Source organism: Chiloscyllium punctatum, chromosome 40 (assembly GCF_047496795.1).
Source record: "Chiloscyllium punctatum isolate Juve2018m chromosome 40, sChiPun1.3, whole genome shotgun sequence".
In the NCBI taxonomy this organism is placed as follows: Eukaryota; Metazoa; Chordata; class Chondrichthyes; order Orectolobiformes; family Hemiscylliidae; genus Chiloscyllium; species Chiloscyllium punctatum.
The window spans coordinates 26,495,755-26,520,155 of NC_092778.1; the positions used below are offsets into that span (position 1 = coordinate 26,495,755).

The following is a 24,401-nucleotide window of genomic DNA, read 5'->3' on the forward strand; positions in this document are numbered from 1 at the left end:
AGGCATTCTATGCGTATGTGAGAAACCTGAGAATGACGAGAACGAGGGTAGGTCCGATCAAGGACAGTAGTGGGAGACTGTATTGAGTCGGAAGAGATAGGAGAGGTCTTGAACAAGTACTTCTCTTCAGTATTTACGAACGAGAGGGACCGTATTGTTGATGAGAGTGTGAAACGGACTGATAAGCTAGAAGAGATACCTGTTAGGAAGGAAGATGTGTTGGACATTTTGAACAACTTGAGGATAGACAAGTCCCCTGGGCCTGACGGGATATATCCTAGGATTATGTGGGAAGCAAGAGAGGAAATTGCAGTACTGTTGGCAATGATCTTCTCGTCTTCACTGGCAACGGGAGTGATACCAGGGGACTGGAGAGAAGCGAATGTTGTGCCCCTGTTCAAAAAGGGGAATAGGGATAACCCCGGGAATTACAGGCCAGTTAGTCTTTCTTCTGTGGTAGGCAAAGTAATGGAAAGGGTACTGAGGGATAGGATTTACGAGTATCTGGAAAGATACTGCTTGATTAGGGACAGCCAGCACGGATTTGTGAAGGGTAGGTCTTGCCTTACAAGTCTTATTGAATTCTTCGAGGAGGTGACCAAGCATGTGGATGAGGGTAGAGCAGTGGATGTAGTGTACATGGGTTTTAGTAAGGCATTTGATAAGGTTCCCCATGGTAGGCTTATGCGGAAAGTCAGGAGGCATGGGATAGAGGGAAATTTGGCCAGTTGGATAGAAAACTGGCTAACCGGTCGACGGCAGAGAGTGGTGGTAGATGGCAAATATTCAGCCTGGAGCCCAGTTACAAGTGGAGTTCCGCAGGGTTCAGTTCTGGGTCCTCTGCTGTTTGTAATTTTTATTAATGACTTAGATGAGGGAGTCGAAGGGTGGGTCAGTAAATTTGCAGATGATACGAAGATAGGTGGAGTTGTGGACAGTGAGGAGGGCTGTTGTCGGCTGCAGAGAGACTTAGATATGATGCAGAGCTGGGCTGAGGAGTGGCAGATGGAGTTCAACCCTGCCAAGTGTGAGGTTGTCCATTTTGGAAGAACAAATAAGAATGCGGAATACAGGGTTAATGGTAGGGTTCTTAGTCAGGTGGAGGAACAGAGGGATCTTGGGGTCTATGTACATAGATCTTTGAAGGTTGCCACTCAGGTGGATAGAGTTTGTAAGAAGGCCTATGGAATATTATCGTTCATTAGCAGAGGGATTGAATTCAAGAGTCGTGAAGTGATGTTGCAGCTGTACAGGACTTTGGTTAGGCCACAGCTGGAGTACGGTGTGCAGTTCTGGTCGCCTCACTTTAGGAAAGATGTGGAAGCTATGGAGAGGGTGCAGAGAAGATTTACCAGGATTTTGCCTGGAATGGAGAGTAGGTCGTACGAGCATAGGTTGAGCGTTCTCGGCCTTTTCTCGTTGGAACGGCGAAGGATGAGGGGTGACTTGATAGAGGTTTATAAGATGATCAGAGGAATAGATAGAGTAGACAGTCAGAAACTTTTTCCCCGGGTACAACAGAGTGTTACAAGGGGACATAAATTTAAGGTGAAGGGTGGAAGGTATAGGGGAGATGTCAGGGGTGGGTTCTTTACCCAGACAGTGGTGGGGGCATGGAATGCGCTGCCCGTGGGAGTGGTAGAGTCAGAATCATTGGCGACCTTTAAGCGGCATTTGGATAGGTACATGGATGGGTGCTTAATCTAGGTTAGAAGTTCGGCACAACATCGTGGGCTGAAGGGCCTGTTCTCTGCTGTATTGTTCTATGTTCTATGTAGTCCACGCTGGAATGCAGGGAATCAGGAAGGTTAATGGAATGTTAACCCTTAATTCAAGAATTGCAAAGTGTGCTGGAAAAGCACAGTAGGTCGGGCAGAAGTCCTTCATCAGGAATGAGTTTATTCCACGAGAGTTGGAGTATGAGTAGAGAACTCTTAAGACCATAAGACATAGGAGTGAAAGTAAGGCCATTCGGCCCATCGAGTCCACTCCGCCATTCAATCATGGCTGCTGGGCACTTCAACTCCACTTACCAGCATTCTCCGCGTAGCCTTTAATTCCGCGAGACAACAAGAATCTATCAATCTCTGCCTTGAAGACATTTAGCGTCCCGGCCTCCACTGCACTCTGAGGCCCACCACTCTCTGGCTGAAGAAATGTCTCCGCATTTCTATTCTGAATTTACCCCCTCTAATTCTAAGGCTGTGTCCACGGGTTCTAGTCTCCTCACCTAACGGAAACAATTTCCTAGCATCCACCCTTTCCAAGCCCTGTATTATCTTGTACGTCTCTATTAAGTTTCCCCTTAATTTTCTAAACTCCAATGAATACAATCCCAAGATCCTCAGCCGTTCCTCATATGTTAGACCTACCATTCCAGGGATCATCCGTGTGAATCTCCGCTGGACACGTTCCAGTGCTAGGATGTCCTTCCTGAGGTGTGGGGACCAAAACTGGACACAGTACTCCAAATGGGGCCTAACCAGAGCTTTATAAAGTCTCAGTAGCACAATGGTGTTTTTATATTCCAACCCTCTTGAGATAAGTGACAACATCGCATTCGCTTTCTTAATCACAGACTCAACCTGCATGTTGACCTTTAGAGAATCCTCGACTAGCACTCCCTTTGTACTTTGGCTTTACGAATTTTCTCACCGTTTAGAAAGTAGTCTGTGCTTTTATTCTTTTGCCAAAGTGCAAGACCTCGCATTTGTTCACGTTGAATTCCATCAGCCATTTCCTGGACCACTCTCCCAAACTGTCTAGATCCTTCTGCAGCCTCCCCACTTCCTCAGTACTACCTGCCTGTCCACCTATCTTCGTATCATCGGCAAACTTTGCTAGAATGCCCCCAGTCCCTTCATCCAGATCATTAATATATAATGCGAACAGCTGCGGCCCCAACACTGAACCCTGCGGGACACCGCTCGTCACCGGCTGCCATTCTGAAAAAGAACCTTTTATCCCAACTCTCTGCCTTCTGTCAGACAGCCAATCCTCAATCCATCCCAGTAGCTCACCTCGAACACCATGGGCCCTCACCTTGCTCAGTAGTCTCCTGTGTGGCACCTTATCAAAGGCCTTTTGGATGTCTAGATAGACCACATCCACTGGGTTTCCCTGGTCTAACCTGCTTGTCCCCTCTTCAAAGAATACCAACAGGTTTGTCAGGCATGACCTCCCCTTAGTAAATCCATGTTGACTTGTTCTAATCAGACTCTGCTCTTCTAAGAATTTAGAAATCTCATCCTTAATGATGGATTCTAGAATTTTACCAACAACCGAGGTTAGGATAATTGGCCTATAATTTTCCATCTTTTGTCTTGATCCTTTCTTGAGCAATGGGGTTACAACCGCGATCTTCCAATCATCCGGGACTTTCCATGACTCCAGTGACTCTTGAAAGATCTCAACCAATGCCTCTGCTATTTCCTCAGCCACCTCTCTCAGAACTCTAGGATGTATCCCATCGGGGCCAGGGGATTTATCAATTTTAAGACTTTTTAGCTTTTCTAGCACTATCTCTTTTGTAATGACAACCATACTCAACTCAGCCTCCTGACTCCCTTTAATTGTTGGGATATTACCCCTGTCTTCCACTGTGAAAACTGACGCAAAGTACTTGTTAAGTTCTCCTGCTATTTCCTTATCTCCCATCACTAGGCTTCCAGCATCCGTTTGAAGTGGCCCAATGTCTACTTTTGTCTGTCGTTTGTTTCTTAGTATTGAAAGAAACTTTTACTATCGTTTCTAATATTACTGGCTAGCCTACCTTTATATTTGATCCTCTCCTTTCTTATTACTCTCTTTGTTATCCTCTGTTTGTTTTTGTAGCCTTCCCAATCTTCCAATTTCCCACTGCTCTTGGCCACTTTTTATAGGATCTCTCTTTTTCTTTAATACATTTCCTGACTTCCTTTGTCAGCCATGGCTGTCTAATCCCTCCCTGGGTAATCTTTCTTTTCTTGGGGATGAACCTCTGTACAGTGTCCTTAATTATACCCACAAACTCCTGCCATTTTTGCTCTACTGTCTTCCCCGCAAGCCTCTGCTTCCAGCCCTCATAATTACCTTTATTCAACTGTAACACCATTACATCCGATTTTGTCTTCTCTCTTTCAAACTCCAGACTGAACTCTACCATATTATGATCGCTGCTTCCTAAGGGTTCTCTTACTTTAAGATCTTTTAGAAAGTCTGGTTCATTGCAAAGCACTCGGTCCAGAATAGCCTGCTCCCTTGTGGGCTCCATGACAAGCTGTTCCAAAAAGCCATCCTGGAAGCATTCCATGAATTCCCTTTCTTTGGATCCACTGGCAACATTATTTACCCAGTCCACCTGCATATTGAAGTCTCCCATGATCACCGTGACCTTGCCTTTCTGACATGCCTTCTCTATTTCCCGGTACATGTTGCGTCCCTGCTCCTGACCACTGTTAGGAGGTCTGTACACAACTCCGATTATGTTTTTTTTGCCTTTGTGGTTCCTCAATTCCACCCACACAGACTCTACATCATCTGACACTGTCATTCAGTGCCATAGATTTAATATTGTTCTTAACTAACAAGGCAACCCTACCCCCTCTGCCGACCTCCCTGTCTTTTTGATAAGTTGAAATTCCTTGGAGGTTTAACTGCCAGTCCTGACCCCCCTGTAACCAAGTCTCTGTGATGCCTACCACATCATAATCATTCACTATGATCTGTGCCATTAGTTCATCTGCTTTGTTATGAATGCTACGCGCATTCAGGTAAAGTGCCTTAATGCTAACTTTCTTATCATTAGAGATATTGGAAGTCATATGATGTCCTAAGTTATCCTTGCTTTTTTCTGCATTCCCAGTCTGCCTCAATTTTAAATCCGCCTGGACACATGCTATCCTGATGCTTGTCTTTCCATTTAACGCCATACTCCGTTGCTTTCACTTTCCCTCACCCCCCCCCCCCCCAAACTCAGAAGTTTAAAGTCCCACTGACCACCCTATTTATCCTCTTTGCTAGAACATTGGTACCTGATTGGTTCAGGTGGAGACCGTCCCAACGGTACAGATCCCCCCCCCTGTTCCAAAACTGATGCCAATGCCCCATGAAGTGGAATCCCTCTTTCCCACACCAATCCCTTAGCCACATGTTTACTTGCCTAATTTTCTTGTCCCTATGCCAATTGGCAAGTGGCTCGGGCAGTAATCCAGAGATTATGACCCTTGAGGACCTTAACAGCAACTGTACAAAGTGCGACTACCTCGTGTACCGAGAGCACCTTTAGTCTCCTTATTGAGAAAAAGGTATTGCAGGCAGCTCAGAATAATCTCTAGTTCAGAGGGATGGTCTTCAGAGCAAAGGCTAAACAGGTTGGGTCTCTACTCATTGAAGTTTAGAGAAATGAGAGATTATCTTATTGAAGCTTGTAAGATTCTCTTAAGGGACTTGATAGTAATTGCTGAGAGGATGTTCTCCTCATGGGACAATCTTGAACCAGAGGACATAGTCTTAAATTGGCACCCCTTAATTTTGAGACGGAGTTGAGGAAGAATTTCTTCTGAGAGTTGTCTTTGGATCTCTGCCGCAGAGAGCTGTGGGGGCAGAGTAGTTATATATATTTAAAGCTGAGCTAAATTGATTCTTGATCAGTAGGGAAATTGAGGGTTATGACAAAATGCAGGAAAGTGGATGTGTGGAGTATCTGATCAGCTATGATCCTGTTGAATGGTGAAGCAAGCTCAAGGAGTAGAAAGGCCTACTCCAGTTCCTACTTTTTATAGTCTTATAGTTACTGGTTCAGGTAGTAACTTCATTGCTCAATATAGAACTGAGCTAGTGATTTTTGAAAAGGTTTGTAGCTCAGGTTGATAAGTATGTAAGTTAGCTTGTTGGCCTGGAAAATTGTTTTCAGACGTTTCATCACCATAGTAGGTAACATTTTCAGTGAGAGTCTCCGGTGAAGCGCTGGTATGTCCCACCTGAACTCCATCACGAAACATGTCAATTTAGATCCTATCTACCTTCCTTTGGGGAAAAACCCAGAAATGACATCATCCATCTTAAGAAGTTAAGACCTAGACATAGAGGGGTCGGGACATACTACCAGTGCTTCACTGGAGACTTTCACTGAAGATGTTACTAGTATGGTGACAAAATGTCTGAAAATAAATATTCCAGTTCAGTGAGCTAACTTGCGTACTTACAGAACTGAGCGATTACAGATCTTCATGATTTAATCTGTTGTTTCTGTTGGAATGTGAGCAGATCTGATGGAGATTATTTACATCTAGTTTTTATTTGCGAACATGTTACCATTCATAGCCCTTTCTCTGACACTCCCCTAGAAATGTGTGGCATTTTGGAGTAGAATTGGAATTAGCTGTGATGCTTTCCACTGTTGAATGATTTATCTACACATTCTTTCTGACATGAAGTCCACAGATATTCAGAACCAAAGGTTGGGCATGAAATACATCAGCTTCTGGCATCCAAAATCCTGAACACAAGTACAAATTGATGTTTTGTAAGCGTTGTTATTCTCCGATTTTATTAGTGAAACTGGTTTATGTCATTTAGGAACACATTCTGAAGATCTGAGACTGGATGTTTAATGTTTAATATAGATATCGTCCTAATTTACTGGTGTTGCAGTATTTCCAGGGTGCTTCAGAGCTACTTAATGGTACATTATTATTGCAAGCCATGCAAGTGGTTTTATAGTTCGTGCATTTTATAAATGTTTTGTGTATTATTGTACTAAATACAAAACATTTTCCTAGTTTTTCACATCTATTAGATAATAAAATTTGTGGTGTTTTTCCATTGTTTAATCACCAATACCTTTTGGAGTAATCTGAGTTAATTTGTAATCCCAATTCAGAGACTTGTTCTAAAGGTAGAAGGAGTTAAAGTAGAAAATCATTTGCATTAATGCTTACGACTTATGTGGCTTCCACTGGTAATAGTGTACTGTATGCACTAATTTGATGTACAGTCAGTTCTGAAATAACACAATAGTTCAGTTCTTGTGCGATCATGAAAATCACGCAGTAGCGGCCCCATTCAAACTAATGGGGCCAGATCGCATAGCCAGTACAGGTAAGGAAAGCTCATCTTCTGCAATAACGATCTAAATTCTCCAGTCGGGTTAAAGCTAACTCACGTTACATCAGAAACAACTGTATCTAATGTTTTGGGTGTGATCACTGGCAAGCACAGGACTGAAAAGATGAGACTAGAAGTGACTTTTCTGTTTGATCTGTTTTCACAAAATAGTTCTTAATTTGTTTCAATATAGATCATCAAATATTTATCTCCTTCCTGAGAACTTTAAGCAGAGGAATGTTGAACTAATTCAATCAATAAATACGATTTTGCACAATGACGAAACAAAATTCAACAAATTCAAAACACAGTCTGGACAATTCAGACAGGTAAGCGGCATCAGCAAAGGTGAGATGATGGAAGAGGGCATACTTTCTTTTCCAATGTCTTTCTGTTCATGAAAGGTGTGGTGGCATCGAATGTTTTCTTTAATTTTTTTTATTGTTTCATAAAAATAGATTGTAACACGTTTTGAGTCAAATAGTGGGAATTAACTAAAGTTATTTAATTTTTTTAAATTTTTTATAGCTATCTGGTGTAACTTGTTTTATGCTCAAGTTACTTTAGTATCTTAAATGTTCCTTTTTTCCTTGGCTTTTTTTTTTGCATATCATGGATATTCAGATTGAGCAATGGATGAGACTTCTAATTGTGAATCCTGAATTGCACAGAAGACTTCCCATATCAACTGAGATGAAAGCAAATCAAAAGTGATGCTTCCTGGAATACTATTTCAGAGGTGCTTTTGCACCAATGTAATTACTATTCCTATGTTAGGAACCTGGTAGAAGTTTCATGGCTTTTGTGTTGTTGTACTTTACCTTCTTTAACTCTGCACCAAAACAGTTGCTTGCTTCAGTCTCAGTTTGATAATTATTTGCTTCCTGTGGACTGTTCTTAAATTATTCAGCATCTGGTGAACTGTGGTTTACTTTCATTTTTACATCGCTGTCTTGCGTTCCCAGGGTCGGATTTCTGCTGCAGACTATTATAGGAGTTGCAGAGAACTTCTGGGAGAAAATTTCTTGAAAATATTCAATGAACTGTTGGTTTTGCTGCCGGATACAGCCAAGCAGCAGGAACTTCTTTCTGCTCATAAGGACTTAAGAGAGAAGCAAGGTTCAAACAAATCAAAAAAGAACAAGAAAAATGCATGGCAAACCACCATGAATTCAGATTCTGACTACCAGGTGTGTCCCACATGTCAACAAGTGCTGACTCAGAAAGACTTTGCCACCCACAAGGCTTCACATTTTGAGGAAGACGAGTTTCCCACACTCCAGTCTGTGAGCCGAATCATCAGTTAATAATCAAGCCGAATACTCAAGATCCAAGGGAAAACCTATTTGACCATATAGAGTAATGGTGCATGTAGATAGTGTTGCTGTTTACAGGCATACGTTGCTTTAAAGGGAAACATGGGAGAAATGTAGTATAGTATGTAGCTGAGAGGAAGGAAGCAATGTGTGTTTTAGGAAAGTATTATTACAGTATCTAAACCTGCTGCTATACTGTAGAAAGAAAAAGGTGATGTCATTTCACATTATTGAATGTTTTTGAAACTACTTTCTACATTTTGCAAACATTAGTGCTGAAGGAGGGACTTGGCAAAATATGTCCTTTGTTCCTTTTGCATTTGAAATTAGCTTTTGAAGCATCAAAACTTTGCAAATGTTTTGCATTAACAAAATTGGACGTCAAAGCAAAGTGAATGTAATTGAAATTGACCCTATAATTAATGTAAAATATAATATTGCAAGTACTTTGATTTGCACGCAGCATGCTGCAGTATTTTTTACTACCCCTGTAATGATTGCTGAGTTTCCCATTTGACAGTCCAATTTAAAATCTGGAGTAAAATACAAAGGTTTAGAAGTTAGAGTTAAATGCAGGAAATTGCTTTGCTATAATCCAATTTTCCTAGTTTAAATTGGTCGCTAACAAGCTGCCCTACAGAATGACTATTTCTCTATATTTAAATAGCAGGTCGTGCCACCAAAGCAATGAATTAATTTTGGTTCCATGATTGTAAGCTGCATTGTGAAATGGCAATAATATTTAGGCTCATGGGTCTTTTTAAAACTACTTGTCTTTTGTTGTGAAGTTCGATGAGCTAAAAATAGTAGTGACTATGTTGATGAGAACTGTTGTGAGACAATAATATAAACATGTCCGTGTGGCTCTCATCTTATTTATTAAGTGCTATGAAATGGAGCCTTGTCATTTTGGCTTCAGAAAATTATTTGAGAATAAGTGACGCAGACAGTGTCATTCTGGAAACCTTGTCTGTTTTCTGATGTTATGGTAAGGAATTTTTTTTTTTTCGCAACTTAATTTGATTGTCTGTATTGTTACACAAAGAGTTCGATCAATGATGGCACTTATTCATTGTCACCTAAAAGATTTTAGTGCAGTGGTTGATTTTAAATGAAAATTTAAGGTGGCATGTGTCTCTTTATGTCCACTTCTGCTAGCAGTCACTTTATTGCCACTTTTTTTCTATTCCTATATCCCATTCATACTCCATGAACATCACCTGGCCTTCTCTACTTGGTTACTGTTCATAATTGACAACAGGCTGTTGTGGTAGGGCACATCACTGCACAGTTCAACCCTTTTCTCCTCTCACAGCCTCCATGTCGACTCCTCTTGTAACTACTTCTGAAGTAATAATTAGAAGCTAGATTGTTTCTCTTATTCTGTTGCAGTCCTGTGTGTGTCCCTACTGTTGGCTTGACTAAGATCAGTTTAGCCAGAACATAGTGTGACTTTCTTGGTCTAAATGCTAGTTGCACTCTCTGGAAACTCACTGACTCATCATTTGAGTTTTTCAATGGCTTTTAAACAAACTCATTCGCAGCCTACTTTGTTAGGCAGTTTCTAACATGGTAGCTCTACCCAACTAACCATGACAAAATTATCCTTGTATTTCAATGATCAATATTTCACTCTGGTTGGATGAATAGATGTTTATTTGGTAGCTTATTGGCCAGTTTACGCACCATATTCTTTATTGATCTTACCACTGAATAACAGTGATTTGTTTTGTTTTAATTCTTTGACCAGGAATACATATTCAACATAGTTTGAAAAGGGTTATGTATGCTGCATTATGTGGTGCTTAATGGTTTTAAATTTGGGGCTACCTAAGAATTCTGTATTCTATTTCTTGAAAAAAAGTTGGAACATGAAATGAGCAGTTAACAACTTGCATAATGAGAATGGGGACGGTATGTGAAATATTTCTTGTGCTGATCTTGCACATTCATTGGGTGATCTTTGTTTTTGAAGCATTTAACTGCAGTTGGTATTCTGGTAAAGTAACCTGAACCTGTGTATTTGAGTTGTAACCACTTCAATTGTGATCTGAGTCACTGAATAGCCCAGTAATAAAATGTCATCACATTAAGTCACAATAACTAACAATTATCACTGATTATTGCTTATTCTGATATCTTGTTTGCATTTTGATTAAGCACCAATGTGGTGCTGAAATTAATTGAATGCCCAAGTTAATGGAATAATTTAAAGAACTAAACATGTGTGAATATTCATTATTGTTAGCATAACTTTGGGTTCAGAGTTGATGGATGTTGTCTTGAACAAATACTGTTTGAGCATAAAACTTGGAGGTCCAGTTTTCTTTTTGTTTTTGAAATACTAAAGTAAATGGCAACAAATAGACTAAATAAAAGGCTTAAATACATTCTAAACTTTTAAATTTAGATTTATGCATGTGATGAGAGGGGGTATAAATGAAAATTATTTAAGTGTAGATAACCACATTGCATTTTCAATCTGGGCTGCAGTAGTATTAATGTTGAGGCATATCGAGGCAATTTCTGGAGCTTAGAGTTGTGATTCTGTAGGCAACTGATAACATTTAAAGATACAGTATCTGAGCAATTTGTTTATTTTTGGTGCAAAGGAACAACATGCTTTCTGAGCTTTCATAAACTAACCTAATTTAGCTTTCTGTTCAGTAGTCAATTTGAATTAATTGTACTTTTTTAAAGAAAAAAGTAGCCTCCAAGCTCTGATGATATGCGGGATATACTCTGCATTTAGTTTAATCGACTTGAACCATGTTACGCTACAGTTATTGGAACATGGAGTACCTGTACATTTTATTGCATTTGGTTCTACATTTGTACCTGTATCACTGAAATATTTATACCCATGCAATTCCTGCATTCAGTGAATGTTTGGCTGAGCACTAATAAGAGTAAGTTTGTCTCAAAAGAACCATATACAGTATGTCCTGGAATTTTTGAAGGGTGCCAATAAAAAAAAATTATGCAGTAAAGAGTTTGATCAAAGCTGCATTTTTACGCTTAGTTCTGGTTCCAACATTATAAGGACAATATTCACAAACCAAACCAATTTGGTACATGCTATTTATAATCACTGTGCAACTTGCATTTATTACAGGATATTTAATGTAGAAAAGTTTCCCAATGCTGTTCTGCTCTTACTGTGATGTGTGATTTAGATGTGTTTTGTTACTTCCCATCAAACTTCTTTTAATGTGAAATGCCAGTGATTGAACAATCTGTTCGCTAATGACTTAAACCCAAAGATTTGTATGCATCCTGTTGGTGGTGTCATGTCATCTGTAATATTTTCTATACTCATCATAAAGAAAGCTACATGATCTCTAGTCTGGATCTGAAAATGCATTGAGTTCCAATAGTCAAGGATGTATTATTATCATGACTTTTGAGACCTGTCTTTTATAGTAATTGATCCCTGCATAAAAGGTTCAGAAGGGCCACCTGCTGTTTTGTACATTGTTGTATAAACTTCTAGATGAAGGTCCTATTATTAAGGGCATGCAACTTTTCTAGAAGATCAAAGGGATTAGCAAAGATAGTACGCTAGGATTTGCAAAAGGTATTCATAAGATCCTGGACTTCCATTTCAGAAAAAAACTAATCTACATTAATGTCTTGAAGGAAGAAGCCTCCTGTAAATCAAAGTTGCTGACAATGTGAGGCAGGTTAGAATGCAAACTGAGGGGTGTAGGCTACAAAGAATCACAGGCTATGTGAGTAGGCAAAAAAGGTGAAAAACCTAACGTGCAGAAGTAAGATTTTTCATTTTGGTCATAATGTTAAAATTAAATTTTTCAAAGAATGTGAATACTTAAACATTGTTCTAGTCATAGAAATCTAGAGCGCTGAAAATGGACACTTGCCTCTCAAGTCTGCACTGGTCAAAAAAAAGTTACTATTCTAATCCATCTTCCAGCACGTGGCATCCTGAGTGCAGACCTAAATATCAGTAAAATATTTAGGATTTCTGCCTCTCCTACCATTACAAGTAAAATGTTCCACATTCATCATGTAATCATGAGAGCTGATGCACGGGGACTGGGCAATCATCTGGATTGAATTCCACTTGCCACTGATCAGCCTGACTGTGTTCAGGGCAGCATGGTGGCAGTGGTTAGCACTGCTGCCTCTCAGCGCCAGGGACGCGGGTTCATTTCCCGCTTTGGATGACTATCTGTGTGGAGTTTACATATTCTCCCCTTGTCTGCGTGGGTTTGCTCCAGGTACTCAGGATTCCTCCTCCCACCATCACAAAGATGTGCAGGTTAGGTGAATTGGCCATGCTAAATTGCCCATAGTTTTGGGTGCATTAGTCAGAGGGAAATATGGGATGGGGAAGTAGGTGGGTGGGTTGCTGTTTGGAAGGTCAGTGTGGACTTATTGGGCCAAATGGCCTGTTTCCACACTTGGGTAATCTAATCCTCTGTTGTACTGTCCTTTTATCCTACTTAAGATCAAACTACCCTTTATGCCCTTCATTGTTCTATTTCCCATGTGCTAATCCAAAAGTCACATGTGTCTCTGACTCTACTACCACTGCCAGCAGTGCATACCACACACCCATCACTCCTGCAAATAACCTACCTCTGGCATCTCGCCCAAACCTTTCTTCAATTATCTTAAAATTATCTCCCCTCATGATAGATATTTCTGCCCTTAGGAAAAAGTCTCTGGTTATCCACTCTATGCCTCTAGTCTCTATCGAGATCCCTCAAGACTCTCAACACTTTTCTCATTAGAGCGAAGAAGGATAACTCCCTCAACCTTTCTTCACAAGACATAGCCTCCAGTCCAGGCAGCATCCTGGTAAATCTCCTCTGAATCTTCTCAAACTTTCATATCCTTCTTATAATTAGGTGACCAGAACTGAACAAATATTCCAAGTGTGGTTTGAACCAGGGCTGCAGCACAACCCCTCAGCTCTTTAAAACAATCTTCCTGCTAATGAAAGCCAACATACCATACACCTTAACAATCCAACCAACTTGGGAGGCAACTTTGATGGATTTATGGACATGGACTCTAAGGTCCCTCTGTTCTTCCACACTGTCAAGAATCCTGCCTTTACCTCTGTAATCTGCATTCAAATTCGACCTTTCAAAGTAAATGACTTCACACTGTTCCATGTTGAACTCCATCTGCCATTTACCAGCCCAGTTTTGCATCCTGTGAATGTCCCATTACAACCTACAACAGTCCTCCATGCTCTCCATAACTTCACCAACCTTTGTGTCATTGGCAACCTTACACACCCACCTTCCACTTTCTCATACAAGTCATTTATAAAATTCACGAAGAGCAGAGGTCCCAGAACCAATCCCTGTGGAACACCACTGTTCAGAGATCCGGGTTGAATAATTTCAATCTACTGCTATCCTTTGTCTTAAACTCAATCCCCCTGCTAATGAAAGCCAATACACCATATGTCTTCAGGTTTCTGTGTATCCCATGCTGCCTCACTTTATGAATGAGCCTACCATGGGGAACCTTGTCAAATGCCTTGCTAAAATCCATGAACACCAACATTCACTGCTCTACCTTCATCAGCGTGTTTTGTCACATCCTCAAATAATTGAGCAAGGTTTGTGAGGCTTGGCCTGCCCATGCAAAGCTATGCTGACTATCTCTAATCAGATTGTTTTCCAACTAATCATAAATCCTGTCTTTCAGAATCCTCCAATATTTTGCCCGCTACCGATGTAAGACTGACTGGTCTGTAGTTCCCAGGATTATCACTATTCCCTTCATTGAAAATGGGAATAACATATGCTACTACCAGCGCCCCCCCCCCCCCCCCCCCCCCCCCCAAAAAAAAAGGTATCTGGCACTATTCCAGTGGTCAGTGACGATGCAAAGATCATCGCCAAAGTGCAGCAATCTCTTAGTTCATTTCCTGTAGTAACCTAGGGTATATGCTGTCAGTCTTGTTGACTCTGTAGTTCAAGTAGGTCACTTGGAATGCCTCGAACATACACTTTTATCTCCTAAGGCATACTACCATCTTGGAGAAATGTTTAAGCATTATGGCTATGTTCTCTGGTCTTGGTTATTAGCACATCATCCAGATAAATGGTGACTTGAGTGGACCTTGTAAAATCTTACTCCATCATCTGGGAAATGGCACAAGTTGATACCACAAACGGCACAATAGTTTCTTGTTACAAACCCTTATGAGTATTAATTGTAGCATAGTTCTGAAAATCCTTTTCTAACTGCCATTGTACTAAGCCTATGTCCAGCTATGTCTTCTCCACCCCCCCCAAAAAAGCCAGTTTTGTGTATAAGTCGTCTATTTGTGGGGTTGTGTATTTATCCAACTGCAAAAAGCAGTTCACTTTTTGTTATGAAGATATGGGTGTGCTGTATCTTTTAAGAAAATTAAAAGCTAGCTGAATGAATGACCTGATATTCAGAATACTTGGTGCTAAGAAACAATGTAACATGTGGTCTGACTACTGGGGTAGCTAGGGTAGCTGGTTGCCTGGAGACAAAAACAGATACAAATTAGGCTAATCAGTTTAAATTATACCCGAAATAAATACCATATTCCAATCCAGTTGAATTTAGTATACTGACTATCTTAAAAGCCAATAACACAATCTGATGCTTAAGGTGTAATAAGACTGGGGAAAATTGAACAGTTGGGAGGAGAACTGCCATACCACCAGCACGTAGAGACTGCCTGAAAAATAGCTCTCTAAGGTACCTTGATTGATCCTTTACCTGTGAAACCGAAATCCGTAAGGAAAAAAGACAAGACAAGACAAGACAAGACAAGACATGAAGAGAAGATTTGATATCTAACTGGTTTTGAACACCTGAAATCATGGTAAATCTCAATTGGCGGTGGGGTTCAGACTAGTATTATAGAAGGAAAAGTAAAAGTTAATTATTCTGTTATACTTTAAGAAATAAAGTTGTTACTAGTTTAACTAGTTCTTGGCGCCTCAGATTTTCACAGATGACTGCATCTGATAAATCATTTCTGTATTGCTGGTTTAAATTAAGCAGGAGGGTTTATCCCGTGTCATAAATTTGAAATCCTCCCAAAGGCAAAAATATCATGTTGGCTTTACAATTGCTACTACCAGTGTGAACTATTCTGCAAACGATACTGGTTTGATCGATCATTCATTCACTTCACTTTCAAGCCTCCTGATTTTTGCCTCTACTTTTTGCATGCAAGGCAAATGGCACTGGGTGGGCCTTGTCTAGTTATGGATTGCTTCCTGGTCAACATGGAAGGTGGCCTTGGTCTTGGCCTCGGCCTCTGATTGTCCCTAGACCTCCTGGAAAAGCCTCCGGGGTATTTAATTAGGCAGCCATTTCTAATCAAAGTGTTGAGCTAATCAATTTGAATCTTTTGTAACCAATTTCACCCATCAAGCTTGGGCCCAATAATCAATAGTAACTGAACCAGCTACTTCTCACAGAAGATCAGAACTGAAATTGTACCATTAATCTGTAAAGATTCCCCTATGTAGGTTCTCAGCCCTGCTTAGGTTTCACACAAATGTAAGGGTTGGAGTAGAGTTTGATTCTGCAATCACTAATATACAGCTGTGCTGGTATCGGCAGCCATTGGAACTGGGTGACCATTTAACTAGACGTTTATTTTGATTGCTTAGCAACATCCAAATAAGAATAAATCTAACTGTTTCAAATCAGCTGTCGGTGAAATTTGCAGGGTGTGCGTGCTCCTAGATACCAGCCAGTGAGTTCTCTTACTCAAGTCAGGCATGGTGGGACTCCTTTGCTATAACAAGTCTGCATGTGGGCTTGCTGGCCCAGGGATCCTTGAGTAAATTTTAACAGCTTGACTGAGGCTTGGCTTTGGTTTGAGGTTTTGCTATGGACTAATCGATGGTCCCTCTGTTCAGACTATGGTCTGAGTGAGGTTATACAATTACCTTCAGTCAAGTGGTGCTCAGTCAGCCTGACATAACTTCCTTTGGCATACACTGTAACCAATAAGCTTCACTTACTGCAAAGTCACTTGTAGTACCTGTTTGCAGTCCAGTTGGGTTTTAACTTGAAGGTGCTTTTGCATGGTCACATCATTAATCCCACATACCAAACCGTGTCTCAGCGCCTCACTTAAGGTTAAACCAAAATCACATGCTAGTCATCTTAATCTCATCAAGATTTGGGTTCTCTGTTCTCAAACTATCGCATAAAACCGATGGCATCTCAGAATTAGAGGTGGCTTGGGATCATGATATTCCTTAGCTAAATCTGTCACCTCTTGAAGGGATTTAGTATCTGGTGTGTCTCGGAAAGTTAGGCTCCTAATAACCAGGAGACCGAGTTCTCTACAGTCCTGATTAAAGGTTCTGACCTGAAAGGTCGACTCCTCTTCTCTGCTATTGCTTGACCTGCTGTTTTTCTTCCAGCTCAACTTTGTCCACACCTAATAACCAAAAAAACCTGAGGGTCTGCGCACACAAGCAAATTGCACATTGTTCTTTGCCTGGGAAAAAATAAATGCTTACCCCAGTTGAAAGACAACAGTTGCAAGTGAATCTCTTCAGGGATGATTCTTCCTCTTGTCGCCACTGACATAACTTCATGAAGGCTGTCACCAAGTCACCCTTTTATTTACATGCGCATAGTAAAAGACACAGATGGTACAGAGCCGGCTCATCGAGAGGGAACAGAACCTTTGACGCAAAATACTGAATCTCCACTGGTCCTGTTTTTCAGCACTTGTCTCATAGTTTTGAATGTTATGATATTCAACTAGGCAAACCTTCATCCCCATCCATCTATGGCACTCTTTGATACCTTCTCCCTTTCCAACCCCTTCCCCCCACCCCACCCCCCCCCCCCCCCCACCCCCACCTACTTATTTCTCCACCCTGGAGACTCCCTGCCTTCAGATGCTTTTTCCCTGCTCCTCAGATGCTGCCTGACGAGCTGTGCTTTTCTAGCCTCAACTACCCTCCCAGCAGTGCACCACCCTATAGGTGAAGAAAACCTTTTCTCAAATCCCCCCTCAATTTCCTACCTTTCAATTTAAAATTATGCTCCCATACTACTGAGCTTTCAACTAAAGAAGGCATGTGGCACACTGCTGGTCACAAGGATCAGTGGTTTGTCCACTACTTTTTTTCACTTACATAAATGATTTGGATGCGAACACAGGAGGTATGATTAGTAAGTTTGCAGTTGACACCAAAATTGGAGCTGTAGAGGACCGTGAAGTAGGTTACCTCCGAGTACAACGGGACCTTGATCAGATTGTCCACTAGGCCAAGGAATGGCAGCTGGAGTTTAATTTCGATAAATGTGAGGTGCTGCATTTTGGAAAGGCAAATCAGTGTAGGGCTTACACACCTTAGTGATAAGGTCTGGGGAGTGTTGCTGAACAAAGAGACTTAGGAGTGCAGCTTCATAGTTCCTTGGAACTAGAGTCGTGGGTAGACAGGCTAATGAGAGTATTTGGAATGCTTGCTTTATTCATCAATGCATTGAGTATAGTAGTTTGGAGGTCAAGACATTGGTTAGGCCACTTTTGGAATACTGTATTCAGTTCTGATCTTCCTGCTATAGGAAGGATGTTTTTACACTTGAAAGGATTCAGAAAAGTTTCACAAAGAAGCTGCCAGGGTTGAAGGGTTTGAGCTATAGTGAGAGGCTGAGTCCCTGGAGCGTTGGAGGCTGAGGGGTGACCTTTATAGAAGTTTATAACATCATGAGGGTATAGACAGTGTGAATAGCCCTGGTCTTTTCCCCCAGGGTAAGTGAGTTCAAATTAAAAAGACATAGGTTTAAGGTGAGAATGGTAAGATTTAAAATGGACTTAACGAGCAGCTATGTCATGCAATTGGTGGCGTGTGTATAGAATTAACTGCCAGAGGAAGTGGAGGAGGGTAATACAATCACAACATTTAAAAGTTATCTGGATGAGCAAATGAATAGGAAGGGTTTAGAGAGATATGGGCCAAATGGGGGTGCCAGTAGCTATTGCTGAAACTTCCAGGGTGGGTTTAACCTTTTGAATTTAATGAGGCAGCAGCATTTACCAAACTCGAAGAAAAGATTGAAGCAGCGATGGAGTCAATATCTGCTATGCTTAAAAAAGCATGAGCAGGAGATTTAAACACTAGACCAAAGAGTAGAAGTGGTGGAGCAAAGGGCCATGGCATCTGCAGGAAGGTCAGGTTCGGGTCCTTCAGGAACAAATTGACAACCTGGAAAATGAAAATAGAAGGAAAATCCTAATGGCTCATGGGTCTCCCAGAATGGGAGGAAGGCGGGGACCTCATTGGCTTCCTGGAGAAGTGACTGGAGCAGGGGCTAAGTATCTATTTATATTTAGATAAGAATGGGCTTATCAGTGATAGGCAATATGGTTTTGTGCGGGGGAGATCGTGCATTACAATTTAATAAAGTTCTTGAGGAAGTGACCAAGTTGATAGATGAAGGAAGGGCTGTTGATGCCATATACATGGACTTTAGTAAGGAGTTTGATAAGGTTCCCTGTGGTAGACTAATGGAGAAAGTGAAGTCACATGGTATGCAGGGTGTTCTAACTAGGTGGATAAAGAACTGGTTGAGCAGCAGAAGACAGTAGTAGGTGAAGGGAGTTTCTCAAAATGGAGAAAGGTGATCAGTGGTGTTCCCCAGGGGTCATTGTTGGGGCCACTGTTGCTTGTAATATACATAAATGATCTGGAAGAGGGCATTGTTGGTATGATCAGCAAGTTTGCAGATGACACGAAGATTGGTGGAGTAGCAGAAAGCATAAGGGAATGTCAGTGAATAGAGGAGGATATAGATAGACTGGAGAGTTGGGCGGAAAAGTGGCAGATGGATTTCAATCCAGAAAAATGTGAGGTGATGCATTTAGGTAAGACTAATTCTAGAGCGAGCTGAAAATGTGTTGCTGGAAATGTTTCCAGCAATACATTTTCAGCTCTGATCTCCAGCATCTGCAGTCCTCACGTTCTCGTAATTCTAGAGCGAGTTATACAATGAATGGAAGAACCTTGGGAAAAGTTGATGGGCAAAGAGATCTGGGAGTGCTGGTCCATTGTCCCTTGAAGGTTGCTGCACAGGTGTATAGAGTCGTCAAGAAGACATATAGTATGCTTGTCTTCATTGGACAGGGTATTGAGTATAAGAGCTGGCAAGTCATCTTAAAATTGTACAAGACATTGGTTTGGCTGCATTTAGAATACTGTGTACAGTTCTGGTTGCCACATTACCTAAAGGATGATGTGGACACTTTGGAGAGGGTGCAAAGAAGGTTTACAAAGATGTTGCTTGGCATGGAAGGTGCTAGCTATGAAGAGAGGTTGAGTAGGTTAGGTTTATTTTCATTAGAAAAAAGGAGATTGAGGGGGGACGTGATTGAGGTTTACAGAATCATGAAGGGTATAGATAGGGTGGATAGAGACAAGCTTTTTCCCCAGAGTGAAGGATTCAATAACAAGAGGTCACGCTTTCAAGGTGAGAGATTACTTAGGCCCTTCAGCCTAACAAATCCACACTGACCCACTGAAGCGTAACCCACCCAGACCCATTCTCCTACATTTACCCCTTCACCTAACACTACGGGTAATTTAGCATGGGTAATTTAGCATGGCCAATTCACCTAATCTGCACATTTTTGGACTGTGGGAGGAAACCCACGCAGACACTGGGAGAATGTGCAAACTCCACACAGTCAGTCGCTTGAGGCGGGAGGTGAAAGGTTTAAGGGATATACGTGCGGTAAGTACTTCAGACAGAGGGTGGTGGGCATTTGGACGCGTTGCCAGCAGAGGTAGGCACGGTAAGTTCATTTAAGATGCGTCTGGACCGAGATGGGACCATTCGCTGCCGCCGATTAGCCACTGCCCTTTCACCGCTGAGGATGATTCACCATCGCAAGTGTTTGTAACTCATTTTTATGTATAAAGCAATAAAATGATATTTATTTCACTTTTTTTAATCCATATGTACTATGTTGTTGTATAAATAAAGGGGACTGAGGTATGAAAGAACAGGCAGGAAGGAAAACTATATATATATATATATATATATATACACAAACACACACACACCGGTGGCGAATAGTCTCCAGAGGTGAAACTACCCCACTGCAGAAATGTTGGTGGCGAACTAGCAGTGGCTAATCGTAACCAACCTGTCTGCACAAATGCATGAGTAGGTTGGGAGCAGAGGGATACAGATGCTTAGGAATTGATTGACAGGTTTAGACAATACATTTGGATCAGCTCAGGCTTGGAGAGCCAAAAGGGCCTGTTCCTGGGCTGTAAATTTTCTTTGTTCTTTGTTCTTTCTCTTCGTTCTTGGGAGTCGGGCCTGCTGAGTGTGGAGTGGGCCCACCAGATTGCAATGTACAGGTCTGAGCTGGACCCGCACCTACGCCCAGTCCTGGTGTGATTCCATCATTATCGAAAAAGACCGTGATTGAAACAGCAAGTAGACAGAGCAGACATCCACAGACTTTAAAATACGAAGGCTCAAGAATAATGTTTCTTCAAGACTTCTCAGGAGCCATAATTAAAAAGAGAAAGACATTTGATGAAGTTAAGGGAAAATTAATGGAAAAAATTAAATTCAATCATCCTTGATGAACCTGGCGATGTTGTGGTTTGCTCACAGAGGGACGGTATATAATTTTGTTTCAACAGAAAAGGCAAAGAACTTTGTGAACTCTTTGAAATAAAGGACTCTGGTCGGGGATGGGCAAGGGGCACCATTACGGCCAATAGTTCTGTTTTCCTTTACTTTTCCTGCCCCTTTTTCTCTCCTCTCCCCTTTTTGTGGTTATCAGTTTTATAGATTTTGTACTGCCTTGGTGTAAAACCAGATTTACTTATCATTTCGGTTGGTCGGTTATTGTCCAGGTTTTTTTTTGCTGCTGTCCTTTTATTTATGGATTGGGAGTGGCTCTACCTGTGGTTAAGATGTATGGAGAAGAGATGTGGAGGGGAGAGGATGGGCATCCACTGTTAACACTCAGAATATAAATAACAAATTTTGTTTATCTGTGCATTGCTTGGGACTAGTGCACAGCCTCAGTTGGAAGGAATCAATGGTAGTAAGTATTGGGAGGATTGTTCCCCCATAGGAAAGGGGGGTATTCTTGAGTGAATTGGGGTTTATTTGGGTGTTTGTTTAAGTTAAATGTAGTGGTTAGTTTTTTAGTTGTACTTTTTATTGGAGCAGTTTTTAGACTTTATAGAGTTAATGTCTTTTTTTGCTTGCTGCACCTCAGATAAGCTTCCTCCTCTTGGGAAACCACGGGCTGCCCTGGAAGACCATGGCTAGTGATTTGTTCAGGTCGTGCGTGTGGAATGTAAAAGTGAGCCATTCCCCCATTTAAGAAAAGGGTGCTGTCAAACCTTAGGAAGGAAAGGGTTGACATTGCCCTGCTGCAGGAGATTTATCTATCTGATGAGGAACATCTGAAACTACCACGGGGGGTTATGATAGGGTATTCTTCTCCTTTAGCTCCAAGAGTAGAGGAGTGGCTATACTGGTAAGAAGGAACCTCCCTTTCCAGGTAACTGAGCAAATTTAAGGACAAACTTGGATGGTTCATCATTCTTAAAGCTCTAATTAATGTTTACTGTTCCCTGGCGCACCACCTTAAATTAATGAATCTTGGGGTGTGCCACATGATCATGGGGAGGGACTTTAACCACCTCATGGATCCCAGGGTAGACAGGATGCCAAGGGGCCCATGCAATCTAGACAGTTGGACTTGTGTGAAGAGTTGGAATTAGTGGATGTGTGGAGGCATCTCCACCGTATGGAAGATTTTACTTTTTATTCCAACCCATACGAGCAAAGTTACATGTTCCTTATGCTGTCAGTTTGTTTGAACAGAACATTGGCTAGCAAAATTGGGAAAATACCTATCTTGGACCATGCGCGTGTATTTCGATGTTAAAATCAATGGTGGCAGAGTAGATGTACAGCACTGGTGCATGGACTCATTCCTGTTAAGAGATAGCAAATTTGTTGAGTACATTACAATAGAGTTCAGGGCCTTCTGGAATATCAACTCGGGATGACCAGTGATCCGGCAATACTTTGGGAGGCCACTAAGGCTTATTTATGAGACCTGATCATTTCGTATTCAATGACTAGAAGGGGACAGTGGGAGGAGCAGCAATGGATGCTGGAGAGCCGGCTGAAGGTAGCTGAGGAAGTATATTATAATAGGCCTTCATTTGTCACGCTGCAGTGTGTCATGGCCCTCTGGTCTGCTCTTGACTCATTGCACACACAGGCGGCAAAAAAAAGGTCTCCTTTGCTAAACAAAGTTAAAAATCACAACACCAGGTAATAGTCCAACAGGTTTAATTGGAAGCACACTAGCTTTCAGAGTGATGCTCCTTCATCAGGTGATAGTGGAGGACTTAATCCTAACACAGAATTTATAGCAAAAATTTAGTGTGATGTAACTGAAATTATGCATTGAAAAATTGATTGTCTGTTAGAATACAGTGATAGTTTCACTTCTTTCGTGTAAATCACAAAACCTTTTTAAAAAAAAGTTGTATTCTCGGGTTAGCTGTTAACAATGGTGTGTGTGTGTGTGTGTTTGTAGGAGTATCTGTGCGTGTGTATAGTGCAATGGTGGTCACCTGTAATGTGACATGAACCCAAGGTCCCGATTGAGGCCCTCCCTATGGGTACCGAACTTAGCTATCAGCTTCTGCTTGGCCACTTTTCTCTGCTGCCTGTCCCGAAGTCCACCTTGGAGGATGGTCACCTGCAGGTCCAAGGCTGAATGTCCTGGACCACTGAAGTGTTCCCCAACTGGGAGGGAACCCTCCTGTCTGTTGATTGTTGTGCTTTACAAAAAGGTTTTGTGAGTTACACATGAAAGAAGTGAAACTGTCACTGTATTCTAACAGATGACAGGCTTAACAGACAATCAATTTTTCAATGTATAATTTCAGTTACATCACACTGTAAATTTTTGCTATAAATTCTGAGGATTGAGCCTTCCACAATCACCTGATGAAGGAGCGTTGCTCCGAAAGCTAGTGTGCTTCCAATTAAACCTGTTGGACTATAACCTGGTGTTGTGTGATTTTTAACTTTGTACACCCCAGTCCAACAGCGGCATCTCCAAATCATTGCTAAACAAAGATTGTTTGTTTGAATTTGGAGATAAGGCAGGTAGATACCTGGCTAGAAAGAAAAATGCTTCCCAATCCATTACATCTGTTAGAGGGCTGGCACAGGTTACTCGTGAGTCGAAAAAGATCAATGTTAGATTTAGAGAATATTTTGCAGAGTAATACGGGTCAGAGGGCAGCAAAGACAGTGCAGTAAGAATGCAGTCTTTTCTTGAGAACCTGGACCTCCCCAGTATAAGTGCAAAACAAGTCTCCCTATTAAATGAGCCTATGACAATACAAGAGGTGCAGGAAACAATAAAGCATCTCCAGGGTGGCAAATCACCAGGGCCAGATGTATTCCCAAGTGAGTTTTATAAGGAATTTGTAAATGTGTTGTGGAGCCACTTTTGGGGATTCATTTACACAGGATTGTCTTCTGCCCTCTCTTAGAGAGGCTAATATCTCCCTCATTTTAAAGAAAGGAAAAGACCTTGAAGAATGTGCTTCATACAGACCAATTTCATTGTTGAATGTAGACTTTAAAGTTCTGTCAAAGGTGCTGGCCCTGAGGTTGGAAAAGGTGTTGTCCTATATTATAAAAGAAGATCAGATGGATTTATTAAGAGCCGTATCTCCACCAACAATATCAGGAGAGTACTAAATATAGTGCAGGTATGCCAGCAAAGATTGATCCCGGGTTTGAAGGTATCCCTAGATGTGGAAAAGGTGTTTGACTGGATAGAATGGTACCTGATTGGGGTCCCAGAGCGCTTTGATTTTGGGGGAACCTTTGCAAGGTGGGTGGCGATGTTGTATAATGATCCTAAGGCAGCAGTCACTACAAATGCTGCTAAATCAGATAACTTCAGTAATGGGAGAGGTAGTCGAC

General features: G+C 41.4%; 1 protein-coding gene across 4 annotated transcripts in view; it reads left to right on the top strand.

Moving 5' to 3' along the window:
* The window catches only part of znf598 (zinc finger protein 598), a 67,381-nt gene extending 55,989 nt beyond the window's left edge, over positions 1 to 11,392 (top strand). Inside the window, exons 10-11 of one of the 4 annotated variants that reach the window (XR_011954926.1) lie at positions 7,280 to 7,415; positions 8,052 to 8,202. Coding sequence is in view for 2 of the 4 variants with exons in the window: in XM_072559503.1 (XP_072415604.1) it covers positions 7,280 to 7,415; positions 8,052 to 8,393 (478 nt within the window). In the remaining 2 variants the exon portion in view is untranslated. The other 3 variants (XR_011954927.1, XM_072559504.1, XM_072559503.1) reach the window with 3 other exon arrangements.
* Positions 11,393 to 24,401: the final 13,009 nt, after the last annotated feature.